At 32.4% G+C, this 14204-nt stretch overlaps 1 protein-coding gene across 1 annotated transcript; it reads left to right on the top strand.

Moving 5' to 3' along the window:
• The first annotated feature begins 10363 nt into the window (after positions 1-10363).
• LOC117922916 (berberine bridge enzyme-like 15) lies at positions 10364-12194 on the top strand. Its single transcript, XM_034841138.1, has one exon. It carries the CDS (start codon positions 10413-10415, stop codon positions 12030-12032), a length of 1620 nt encoding a protein of 539 aa, XP_034697029.1. The 5' UTR covers positions 10364-10412; the 3' UTR covers positions 12033-12194.
• Positions 12195-14204: the final 2010 nt, after the last annotated feature.

Raw genomic sequence — 14204 nt, forward strand, 5'->3', positions numbered from 1 at the left:
TCAAATGTTTCTAAACTAACTTTAAAAGGTTTTAAGAAGTTGAATACAAGTTATCGAAAGTTCCAAGCCTTAAATTAGGGTCTTTTATGTACTTTACAATGCAATTGGTTGAGACAGAGGGGACCAATTGAGCCAGTTGGCTCAACCAATCGAGGTACACTTGCACACTTTATCTTCCAATAGCATGTATTCAATTGATTGAGGTTAAGACTCAAGTGGTCGAGGACCAATCAAGGCCTAGTCGAAGCCTTGAACCCCAACAGTCACTTGCCAAAGCATTAAATGCTAACAAGTAATGAATTGGTCAAATAGGTACTTGATTAGATGACCTCAAACTGTGTCTAATGACTAATTTGAGCTTTCAAACTCTATTAAAAATAAAAATAAAAATCCAAACTTCATTATTTTATAAGACTAACATTCCAAAATCTTTATAAAATTTATATATTTGAGCTTTAGGAGAGTGTTTTTTTAGGGCACTTTGATTCAAAACTTGTATATCCATTTAATGCACCTCAGGCCTAGTTTATTTTATATCCATTTGAGCTTAAACTTGTACTATGATTTGGTGAGTTTAATTCTATATCTTTCTTGTAACCTTTGAGAGGTGAGTTCATGTGTGAGGTATCACTTGAGGAATAAATCTAAGTGTAAGGTATCATTTACTATTTGCCAAATGTGGGTATCACTTAGGGAGTTCAAGAGTGAAGCATCTTTTAAGGAATTTTGTAGTACCCATTGGAGTTGTTGAATCCTATTGTAAAACTTAAAAGCTTGTGTTGAAAGCCTTGGTATAGTGGAATTTCAAGCTTAGGATTGAAGTTGGAGGAGAGTGGATGTAGGCAAGGTGAATCACTATAAAAATTTTGTTTTTGCATCCTTTCTTCACTACTCCCTTTATTTTATATGCAATTATTTTTTTCATTATATTTATTTAATCATATAGTTTAAATTTGCGAAACGAGGTCTTCACCCTATTCCACTCCCCTACCCCTAGGGTGATTACCTTAGGTTAGTATAGTTAAAATTCTAACAAAAACACTTATTAGAATCACTATAAAATGGATTTTAAGTCTCGCCAAATTTCACTTTTATATCATAGCCATATGTATTTTATCACCTTTGATTCTTAATTGACTAATTGAAATATAAGATATTTAATATTAAATTCATTAACGTATTTAGAAAATTGAAAGAGAAGAAAAGAAAAGAAAAGTCTAAGGTTGCAGACTTGTCCAACTTGATGTTTGATTTGGTGTGGGGAAGATGTTAATAGGTTAGGATCAAACTTAAGTTAAAAAGATATCAATATGAAAATATTAGGGACATGAGTTGAAGGTGTGGGCAACCCGCTAAACCTGAATGTACATTTTATTTATTTATTATTTTTAATTAAATTATATATTATTTTGTTCAAATATAAAAATTATAAAAAGAGGAGAAAGCATTCAAACTTTTTTACTTATATTATCTTAATGAGTTTATAAATTTTATTTAATTGTTAAAATTTCTATGATAAGTAAAGTTTGAATTTTTGAATACTTATTCATATTATATATTATTTTTTTTCAAGTACAAATTATTATAAACTGATCATTATTTGACTTATGGCAACATATTTTTAAATCCAATGTTTCAATATTCGAAGCATTTCTCCAATCATCCAAAAATTAAATTAGATTAAAGGAGATTATTAAGAAATTAGCGCCAAATTTGGATAGACAAGCAAAAACTATTAACGAAATATAATAATAATTTATGCACTTTATATAATACATTTTGTCTATGTAATGTGCATTAACAAAAAAAAAAAAAAAAAACATTAATGATGTAGGTGAAATTATTTGTTGAAGGCCAATGAGAATTTGGAAGTGCACTTACAAAGAAAGCAATAAATCAATCTTTTCTAGGTACTCAATACATTTATTTCTATTACAAATAAGAAATTATCATCATTTTTTGTTAAATATATCATGGTAATTAATAAGTATGCATTTTCTTTATAATAACTAAATGGTGGAACAACTATGGCAACGAAGGTCCACATCTATAAAAAATTAATATTGTTGTTAAAATTTAAGCCAAACTTGTTCCTTATCAGGTTGTGAGAGAAATTGGAGCACATGGTCATTAATTCATACAAAGCTACGCAACCGTTTGACAATGAAAAAGTTGCATAAGTTAGTTTATGTGCACTACAATATGCGGCTTTGGGTTAAGAAATTGTTGCAAGAGCAAAACAATGAAGATTTATACAATCCATTAATCTAAATCATATCTTTAATGATGATGATATATTAGATGAGCGGATACGAGAAGGAGAGAAGCCTATTTTATCATCTGATAATTTGGATTGGTTGGATGAAGGTCTTCTCCCTAATGAAGAAGGTAGAGAAACAACTCATGAAGATGATGGTACCACAAGTCCTGGAGTTAGTAGGCGTACAAGTAATACTACACAAGAAAGAGATATTGATTCTCAGCGTAAAGGTAAGGCTCTTATAATAGTTTCTTCAAGTTCCAGTAGTGATGATGGTGACAATGGGAATAGTAGGTGGGGTGTGGCACTAGTGGGGGTAGTGGAGGAGGAGGTGGTGGCACTGGTAAGGGTACTAGAGGAAGTGGTGGTGTTGGTGGTGATTATGTTAGTCAAGCAGATCTTGACATGTCATGGGCACAAGGAGATGAAAATTACTATGCCACACAAGATACAGATCATGCATATGGGAACAATGAAATCATTTGGAAAGATTAACTTCATTTCCCCATGGTGATGACTATTCCAGTGGGCATGATTATCATAGATCCGATTATCACCGTATTGATGAGCACTTGTAGATTTTGGGTATAAAATCAATGTCATATTTCAATGGAGTAGATGATGATCATATCACAAGTTTAGAGATTGTGATAGCTCTTCTAGTACTTTTAGTAGAAACGATTTTGATCGACTTCCAAGGATGCATCCAGAGGGATATTCAAATACTGGAACACGAGCTAGTGATTCCTATGGACATGATCAATCTTCTAGTAGTAACAACATTTCCTATCGAGGTTTTAGATGCTATCAATATGGTGTTGAGCCCGAATAGCCTCCAAAGCCATATTTTCCTGATTATGGATCATCAAGCCAATCATCTCAAGCAACATATTCAAGTTTTGAACAACTTTTTCAACCATATCCTCACTATGGGAATTACCATCCCTTTTTGTATACTTGTCACAGGACTAATGATGATGATTTTGAGTCCCATTTTTATTCAACATGGAATTGATTATTATATTGTATGTCTTTTAATAAAATTATTATTATATTTGAAATAAAATAATTTTCTATTATTAGCACTATCATAAATAACTTTCAATGGACGTTTTTATAACTATTTAAATAATGTTAAATGTGAGACAATTTTGTTTTATTAATTTTTTAGCTTATTTAATTATACCTATTTTTCTGATAATTTAGATAATATTTTTATATTTTTAAAATTTTCTAATTAGCTTATTTTATGTATTATCCGATACCAAGCCTATATACTAAGACCAATACTCCTCGAGACCCTCCAAGTCAGTGACCGATACCATGACTTTGAACCATGGTTACAGGCATACTTCATCAAGTCTCACAAGGAAATATAATGATTCAATAATGACGTTCTCACCATCTTGATGGTTGGCCTTTCTAATTAGAATGAAAGAGTAGATTTCATGCTTGAGGATTTCTCAAAATCTTCATTCTAAATAAGAAGAATTCTTAATGAATAAAGTCTAAAGAATCATAATTTGTGTAATAGGAAGATGATAAAACAAGGACTTACCAACCTATGGCTAACTACAGTGGCTTCACCATCATGGTTATTTTATTATCCTTATTCCAATAGTTATAATAATTATATATATATATATATATATATATATATATAAAAGATAAATAATGTAGAAAAAGATTAAATATCAATTACTATAACATCCCTAGTAAGATTATTATAATATACTCCAACCATTTTTTGGACATGACTTAAAGGAGATTAAATAGGTCTAAAAATTTCTATTCACATGTTGACTAACAATAATTGAAAAGTTTGAATGGGAGTGCTTAAGATAATGATAGCTAATTTCAAAATCTGTAATAGAAGCTCTTTTATGAATCATTTCACTTTTAACTTTATTGAAAACAACCTTTACATCATAGTACTTAAATTTTAACCAAACATTTTAAGTAGGCTTAGGGTGCATTGAAAGTCTTACTAATCCAACCTAAAAGTACACCAAAGGGGGTGAATTAGATGAGAATAAAATAAAACCTTTTTTTACATTTATACTAACAATAAATAGAATATTAATAAATGAATGGAAAATGAAACAAAACAAAAAGAAGTTAGAAATCAAGAGAGATTGCAAATAGTAATTAATTTATAATGGTTTGATAACGACTTACGTCCACTTGTTCTAGCTTCTTCCCCAAGTTTGGAGGTATTTTTGCTATCTCAAAAGCTTTCTCCACCAAAGCTCTTAAATATTTTGTACGCTTCAATTTTTAGGGTCTAATAGACCTTTACATTAATCAAAGAATATTCCTTAACTTTATACATACTAATTCTCTTTAGTACAAAAGGGAATAAATGAATAGAAATCTCTAAAAGAGTAGGTATACAAGAGATGTAGAAGTTCAATGCAAGTGCTTTTTAATAAAGCACATGTGAATCTACGAAAGTTAAATGAACAATAAATGTGATTTTCAAGTTTTTGTTTCTTTTTAAATGCACTAAGGATCGGGTTTAAATAAGGTTTGGAGTCAAACTAGTCGTTAGAATTAAACCCCTAAAACCGGTTGTCCACATAGTCACCCACATACTAGTTGTTGGAATATTTAATGAGTTATAAAGAGTTGTTAGAGGCTAAAAGACATATTTGGATGTCCACATAGTCGTCTACATTGCTAAGTAGTCGTTCAAGTGAATGTCCATATGGCTTCCAATAGCTAAAAATCACCTCACAAGGTAAGTGATCGTCCAAGTGGATGTTCACATGTGCTTCTTTTTGAAATAAAATCCAATTCTGAGTGAGTTTTTTACTATAGCCAATTTCCAATAAAACTATTTAAAACTTAACCAATATTTTGGAAATATTTTCAAAGTTGAGGGCACTTTGGTAAATTTAATAATTGTTTTTACCAAGACTTAAGGATTTTTCATGAATAACTTGAGGTTCAATGGAGTCTCCTATGCTAGGTAGCTTAAATCATCCTCATGTCAAACACACATACTTGATCACAAGAGAAATCAAGTAAAAAGTTTTACTAAGAACTTTGCAAATATTATGAAATCTTCTTGCATCTTCCCCTTGAATCTTTCATTTTGTGTTGTACAGGGGATTTATGGCATATACAAAGATGAAGCTCTTTTGAACCTATGTACTTGAACAATGAATACAGTAGTATCCTTTAACCTTTATTTTGTTGTCACCAAAATTAGGATTACTCAATCCTTGGGTGAACATCTACACATTTCAAGTTACTTGGTTTGGAGCATTAAAATCTAATTGAATGGATCTAATCAATTTGCATCCTATGAGATCCTATGAGAACTAAAAGAATCAAACCTAAAGAGAGAATCAATTGGTTTAGTTGAATTCAATTTCATGAAAGACAATTGACTAAATTAGGTGTAGTCAGTTTGGTTTAGTCAAAACTTCTAATAATTACAACAATTGTGAACTCTATAAATACAAAACTTCTAAGAAAAATGAACTTCTAAGAAAGAGGGCATTGACTACACAGAGATATTTTCTTCAATTGTGAAGATGTCAACAATCAGACTTGTATTGGGAATGGTGGCTGCAGAACTTGAGCAGTTAGATGTGAAGACAACATTCCTTCATGGTGACTTGGAGGAAGACCCTTACATGATTCAACCAAAAGGGTTCATTGTTCAGGGATAAGAGAATCTAGTCTGCAAACTAAGAAAGAGCTTATATGAACTTAAACAAGCTCTTAGATAGTGGTACAAGAAGTTTGACAGTTTTATGCATAGAATTGGGTTCAAGAGATATGAAGCTGATCACTGTTGCTATGTTAAGTCTTTTGAAAATTCTTACATCATATTACTATTGTATGTGGATGATATGCTTATTGCAGAGTCTGGCATTGAGAAGATTAATAATCTGAAGAAGTAATTGTCCAAATAGTTTGCAATGAAGGATTTGGGAGTTGCAAATCAAATCTTTGGTATGAGAATCATTAGAGACAAGGCTAATGGTACATTGAAGCTTTCACAGTCAGAGTATGTGAAGAAAGTTCTCAGCAGGTTCAACATGAATGAAGCTAAACCAATGAGCACACCCTTGGGTAGTCATTTCAAACTAATCAAAGAACAGTCATCGAAGACAGAAGAAGAAAGGGACCATATGAGAAAGGTGCCCTATGCCTTAGCTATTGGCAGCTTGATGTATGCTATGGTGTGTACAAGGCCAGACATTGCACATGCAGTGAGAGTTGTGAGTAGATTCATGAGTAGGCCTAGAAATCAGCATTGGGAGGTAGTCAAGTGGATTCTAAGATATTTGAAGGGTTCATTAGATACATGTCTTTGCTTCACAAGTGCAAGTTTGAAACTGCAGGGTTATGTAGATGCTGATTTTGCTGGTGATATTGATAGTAGAAAGAGTACTACTGGGTTTGTTTTTACTCTAGTTGGTACAACTATATCATGGGCTTCAAATCTTCAGAAGATTGTTACTTTGTCTACTACAGAAGTTAGGTATATTGCAGCAATTAAAGCTGGAAAGAAGATGATTTGGCTACATGGTTTCTTAGATGAATTGGATAAGAAGCAGGAGATGGGCATTCTACACAATGACAGTCAAAGTGCAAATTTTCTTGCAAAAAATTCGGCTGTTCATTCAAAAGTCGAAGCATATACAAACAAAATACCACTTTATCCATTACCTTGTTGAAGATAAACTGATAATACTTGAGAAAATTTGTGGATCTAAGAACCCGACAGACATGTTGACTAAGGGTGTCACTATTGAGAAGTTGAAGCTGTGCGTAGTTTCAATTGGTCTTCTAGCTTGACGACAGGAGGATGAGTTGCAGGGATGAGGGATTGTTTCTTGGAGGATAGCGGTTTGATGTTGGTGATTGAATTAGTCTCCAAGTGGGAGATTTGTTAGGCTTTGTGGAGCCTAGTTTTGTTTGATCCAGTTTGATGACCCGACCTGAATAATATTGCGCGGTTTTTTAATGGGAGATTTACTGAGGCTTAGTCCATGGAGCGAAGGCTTGGGCCGATAGCCCATTTAGCCCATTGTGGAATCGCCTTTCATAATTAGGGTTTTTTTAGTGTGGTGTTGTTCCTGTGTTATATATAAAGAGAAAATATTGTAGCCGCATGTTGTACTCTGTATTCTTCCCTAATAATAGTGATATCTCTACAACTCCGTGGATGTAGGCAAATTGCCGAATCACGTAAATACTATTTTGTACGTGTGATTGTTTTTCTTTAACGTGTGTTTTCTCTATTTTTTGTTTCTCACATGTTGGGAATTTGACTTAATTCCCTTCAGCATCATGAAAAAACTATTCCAAAAGAGTGAATGCATTGTATTTACTTGCTACAAAAAATAAAGATGGTGATTTTGATCTAAGCTTGATTTGAAACGTGTTTTTAGAAAACATTTTTCAAAAATATGTGATACTTTATTTTTAATTATTTTCTATATTTGTATAATTATTTTTTAATATAACTATAAAGAATAAGTAAAAACAATTTAAAAAATGTTATTTGAAAACATCATATTTTTTATTTTTAGGAATAAAAAACTATTTTCTATTTTTCGAAAATAGTTGTCAAACAAAGTCTTGGGCTCCGTTTGGAAAGTATTCTTAAAAATGGTTTTGAAAAACAGTTTTAAATAACAAATTTTGAAAAATATTCTATGATATTTTATAAAATAAAAGTATGTTTATAAACGAATTATTTTTAACTTGTTTTCTATATTTTTAAATATATTTTACAAATGAACCATTTTTATATATAATAATTTATTTTTAATTATTCTATAACTATTTTTTAAAAAGGTTCTCAATATTTGTTTTTTACTTTTTGATTATGAAATGCATTTTCGTTTTTTGGACAACTCGAAACTATTTTGAAATACAACCACAAAAAAGGCCTTAACTTTTCAAGTCATCAAAGTAACATCGAGAATTTGACTCTTTTAACCCATGTATTTCTTTCCGACATCATTGGTAAATGTTGACTTTAAAGTGAGATTTTTTTGACTGGTAAAGGGTAATTGCGTGCCCACACTTTGCTTTTGATTTTTCACTATTAACTCATGCAACCAATGCATAAATGAATGGAGGTGCCCCTTCACCTACTTCTTTTGCTTTTCCTTTTTTCTTTTTTTAACTTTTTCCTTTTGCTTCCTTCTCGCACGTGTTAGGCTTTTTCCTAAAGTAAAGGCAAAGTTGATGCCTTTTAAAAGATTCAGACAAATTCTATCCATGATAAAGGGTGAGTTTTATGCAATCATCAAGAAATCAAAATTAAATCTTGATTTATATCTTTATTATTATTTATACATTAAATTAAATAATAAATACAAAAAGAATTAAATTTGATCTATATCATAGAGTAAAATAAGAGTAAATTAAATCATGCTTTTTAGTTCGATCTTATCTAGAAAGTTAATCTCTGTCTTTTTACCTTTTTAATTTAGTTTTAAATTCATTTAATATTTTCATTCTCATAGAAAGAAAATATTCTCAATTTTGTAAATATTCTAGAAATTAAAGCCTATTTAGAAACGTTTTTAAGAATGAAAGTATGTTTAAAAATTTGGAATGTTTTTAAGTTGTTTTTTTCCTTAAATGTGTTGTGTTATTTATTTGACAACCATTAACAAACATGCACTCCATATTTCCTTCCGTTTTTGACCCGGAACAAATATGAAAGCAATTAAGGACATTCTTCTCTTCAAAGAGAGAAGTTGGAAAAGTTAAACCAAATGGAAACTTGAACGCCACCCGAAGTGATATTGGTATGATGGTAAATGTTGACTAGAGGGGGTGACAACTGTTGAATGAGAAAAGGGAAATCAAAATGTGTAAAGAGGGGCACTATTTGTCCATTTCCAATGGGATATTGGAGAAGAAAACAGTAAACATCAACCACAATCCACGCAACAAAAAGGTTGAGACAGGATTCAGGATTTAGGTCCTACTTCCTTGGCAATCTACATGAGATTTTTTCTACTCTTCACTTGGAAAATTGTTAAACATCAACCACAATCCACGCAACAAATGGCTGTCACATGGTTTAACCAATTTTGGGGGCAATATCTATGGACTTTGAAATTCCCTAAAAATATTTATTGACTTCTTTTCTTTTTCTTTTTCTTTTTGGGAAAAAAAGTTTGGTCTTTTTAAGTTTTTTGAAGGGCTGAAAATTGTAATGAATATTAACAGGGAAAGATGACATGAATTCTTCTTTCAATTCTTACCAGGGAAGGACTTTTCCCAATGTCCAAGGCTAAACATGCCAAAGCTAAGTTTGAGATATTGAATGAAAAGAAAGCAAAGAAAGGGAGAGAAAAGAAAAGGAAGAGAGAGAAAAGGCAAAGGAAGGAAATGTGTAAATAAATAGAATAAAGTTTAACTTTAATAAAAAAAAATTTCTCTTATCCAATTTCAACTTTTCCTTTTTTTTTTTTTTTTTTTAATGTTGAGAATGAAAATTTTATAAATATATTAACCCATCCAATGTTATTTTTAAATGAGTTATTTTATGATATGTAAAGCATCTCACTCCTTCAAAAAATGTTTAAAAGATTAAGCCACTTCATGGTAAGACTATAGTTTTATACTGTCTTGCCTACAAAGTATCACATGTAGAGCATATACATATAAAATTATTGATATTAGGATTAATATTTTAATACTGTCTTGTACTACAATGAATTGTAGGTGTCAAAGCCGCCCATGAAGGAGGCCTTTCCCTAGCATTGAATGCTAGAACTAGTTCAGGATTAAGAGTACCCTTGACTCAAAACTCTCAGCAGTCCATATATTTGAAGCTCTCTAAAAGTTACCATTTGAAATTTAATGGCCCAATTTTGCGGAAAAAGATAAAACCTTCTTGAAAGTCTCACTTTATTTTTATGAAGGTTGATTGGGTAGTTGGAAGTGACCCACATTCAACCATGGTATTCCTTCTAAGGCTGAATTTCAAGGGAAGCATAATTGGTAAGGGACTCACTTTCTCCTAATCATCTCAACACCTTCAAAGTGACGTTCGCATTAGCTCAAGTAGACGTGAGTCTGTGACCAGGCCTCTCTGTCCATAAATAAGACTGTCCAGACACTTGAGCTCAACACAAACAGCTGATTAAGAAAGCAGAGAGAAGCAATGGTGTATTCAAATTTTGCCATGCTTCCATTACTTTTCATTCTGCTATCAGCTTCAGTGACAGCTTCAGATCCTATTCTAGAAAAGTTTTCCCAATGTGTCTCTCTCAATTCCGAGATTCTTATCCCAGTATCCACTGCCTTTTACACCCCAAACACCACTTCTTTCAGTGCTTTTCTGCAATCTTCTGCACAAAACCTCAGGTATTTGGTGCCATCTGCACCCAAGCCTGAGTTTATCTTTACTCCAATGCATGACACCCATGTCCAAGCAGCTGTTATTTGTTCAAAGCAGCTTTCTATTCACATGAGAGTACGGAGCGGTGGCCATGACTATGAGGGCCTTTCTTATGTTTCTGAAATGGAAAAGCCATTCATTATGGTGGACCTGGCCAGGCTTCGAGGCATCAAAGTTGATATAGATGACAATAGTGCATGGGTTCAGGCTGGTGCCACTGTTGGTGAAGTTTACTACAGAATTTATGAGAAAAGCAAGACTCATGGCTTCCCAGCCGGCCTCTGCACAAGCTTGGGTATTGGTGGGCACATCACCGGAGGTGCTTATGGATCCATGATGAGAAAATATGGACTGGGTGCTGACAATGTGATGGATGCTCGGATTGTTGATGTTAATGGCAGAATTCTTGACCGAGAATCCATGGGAGAAGACCTGTTTTGGGCTATTAGAGGAGGCGGAGGAGCCAGCTTTGGGATCATTCTCTGGTGGAAAATAAGGTTGGTTCCTGTTCCATCAACCGTGACAGTTTTCACAGTGGGAAGAGCCTTAGAGCAAGGGGCAACAAAGCTCCTCTATAGATGGCAACAAGTTGCAGATAAGCTCCATGAAGATCTCTTCATTAGAGTCATCATATCAGTGAAGGCAAATGAAAAAGGTAATAAAACCGTCAGCGCTGCCTTCAACTCACTGTTTCTGGGTGGGGTGGACAGACTCCTCCAAATAATGGGAGAGAGCTTCCCAGAGTTGGGTTTGACAATGAAGGATTGTACTGAAATGAGCTGGATCAGATCAGTGCTTTACATCGGGGGCTACCCAAGTGGAACACCCCCTGAAGTTCTTCTACAGGGGAAATCAACATTCAAGAACTATTTCAAGGCCAAATCAGACTTTGTGAAGGAACCCATCCCTGAAAACGCCCTTGAAGGGCTGTGGACGAGGTTATTAGAAGAAGAGTCTCCACTGATGATATGGAATCCTTATGGTGGAATGATGAGTAAGATTTCAGAGTCTGAAATTCCATTCCCTCATCGAAAGGGCAACATATTTAAAATCCAGTATCTAACAACATGGCAAGATGGGGAGAAGAACACGAAAAACCATATGGAATGGATAAGAAGGCTTTACTGCTACATGACTCCTTATGTTTCCATGTTCCCTAGAGCTGCATATGTAAATTACAGGGATCTAGATTTGGGCATCAACAAGAACAGTAACACAAGCTTCATACAGGCAAGTGTTTGGGGTGCCAAGTACTTCAAGGGCAACTTCAACAGATTGGTACATGTGAAGACCAAGGTTGATCCAGATAACTTCTTCAGGCATGAACAGAGCATCCCACCAATGCCACAGCTCATCAAGGGCTCCGTCCATGGACTTGAGTAGTGTTCTTTTCACATCCCCATCAATAAGCTTGTATTTCTAGTCTAGGATGATGATACATATGTGATCGGTACGTACTAGAGATAATGAGGCCCATCTCCTTAAATATGTATATTGATCTTTTAAGTGTGATAAAGTAATAATGTAATGGTTTTTATTTTTTATTTTTGATTTTTCTTTCCCTCTCCCTTTCCTCTGTTTTGCTTAAATGTCATCAATATTATCTCATGCAAACATCAGCGCCAAGGCATCTCCACCAGCTACACTTTTATCAAATTCACACACTGTCATGGTTTCTATATATTAATGGATCCAACTTTATGCCCTGCCGGACCATTCAATATGACTGGCATGTCCAGTAATGGCACTGGGGAAACAAAGGATCAATCAGAAAGTGATAAGGAGATCCAGTGTCAAATCTTGGGAAGAGGAAAAGAAAAAAAATTTATGGGTTTTTCTATATTATCAGATGTGACAACAGTATGAAAATAGTGGTTTCATTTCTTGATATTTAAGTCCTTTCTTTAACCTTAGTCTCCTTAAGTTATCCCCACTAAGTCCCATTTTTCTTTTTTAACTTCATTCAACAATTCAAATTTATACACCGTAAAGTTAATTTTCCAAGCATCCAAAAGTGAAGTCTTAGTGTTTGATAAATTAATCAACTTAATGATTTAATATAACTTAATGATTTAATATAATTTAATAATTTAATAATTTAATTAAATCATTAAATAGCTTAAACATATTTGATAAAATAACTTCATATTACAACTTAAAGTTATTTTTAATTTTAAATATTCAATCAAATTAATTAACTTATTCTTAATCTCCAATCTTTTTTCTTTGATTTACCCACAATTATAAAAGTATATTTTAAAATTATCCATGATTTATTTTTTATAATAAATATTTTATTGTTATCTTATATATGTACCATACTTTTAAATATACATTCATAAATAAATTTACTATTTAAAATTAATAAAAATAAATAAGTTAAAATTAATAAAAATAAATATGTGAATTTCACGATGTAGAATAAAATTTAAGTTAACTTTATCAAACAATTTTAATACTTAAAGTAAAAAATAATTGATAAATTTTAAGTTAACAACTTAAGAACAATTTAATTTAAAATCAATTAAATTATTAAATAATAAATATTAAGTTTTATCAAATACCCTAATGCTTTTAGCAAATTTGACTAATACCTTAAAGGTAAGAGGATCAAAATCTTAGGGAGATAATCTTGGAGATAGGAAGGAGAAATTAATTATAGAGGGAAAGTAATTAAGTTGGAATATGTTGTTAAAAATAATTTTAAGAGAGCTAGGGTGGGTTTCTAAAGGAAGAAACATGGATAGATCAATAGCTTGGAAGTGAGAGATGATGAATGAAGAATCTTTCAAAGAAAATTAATGAAACATCAGATAGAGTTGTTGTTGGCATTTAATCAAAGCACTTGTAGTGAAGGCGACCACCGACTATGAGAAGCAACCACATCATCAGAGACATTTGAAAAAGCTGTGGCAATGGAAATGAAAAATAGAAAAAGAGCTTCCAAAAGAACCCAATCCTTTTATGTCATGGGTCCATAGACAAGGACTTTGGAAACATATATAGAATACTTAATAAAGAGAGTTGTTGCATTGCACATGGGTTAAGTGTTTAATTAGTATCCTGAGAGTAGGAATGATGTTGATGTTACAATGAATCTCCCCACAAGCTATAATATATGTGGGGTAGCAACCATTCAAGATCCAATTTTGAAAGGTTGGTAATTCTGTGAAGGGTGAGGTTCATCAACAAAGTTTCTTTGCATCCAAACAAAGCATCCTACACCTCTCTCTTCTTGATCAATAAAGAGAAAATATTTGGTACAGTGATTAATTGATTTGAGTGATGTGAATCACATGATTAAGAAAAAAATTAAATTTGTTGGGTCCTTGAAATTGATTCTTGTATTTGATTGAATGACCCTTTGTGATGTGGTAGTGCAATATGAATTAGATGTTTTTGAAAAAGCCATATGAGAGAACAAGTTCCATTCTTGTCATTGAATTTTGAGGACATTAACATTTTGGCCCTATTTAAATCTACAAAAACATTTAGCCAACATCCTACCACCAAAAAATAATAATAAAAATAAAATAAAATAAAATCCCAAAAAGA

The sequence above is a fragment of the Vitis riparia genome, chromosome 10 (genome assembly GCF_004353265.1).
Source record: "Vitis riparia cultivar Riparia Gloire de Montpellier isolate 1030 chromosome 10, EGFV_Vit.rip_1.0, whole genome shotgun sequence".
Taxonomy (NCBI): domain Eukaryota; kingdom Viridiplantae; phylum Streptophyta; class Magnoliopsida; order Vitales; family Vitaceae; genus Vitis; species Vitis riparia.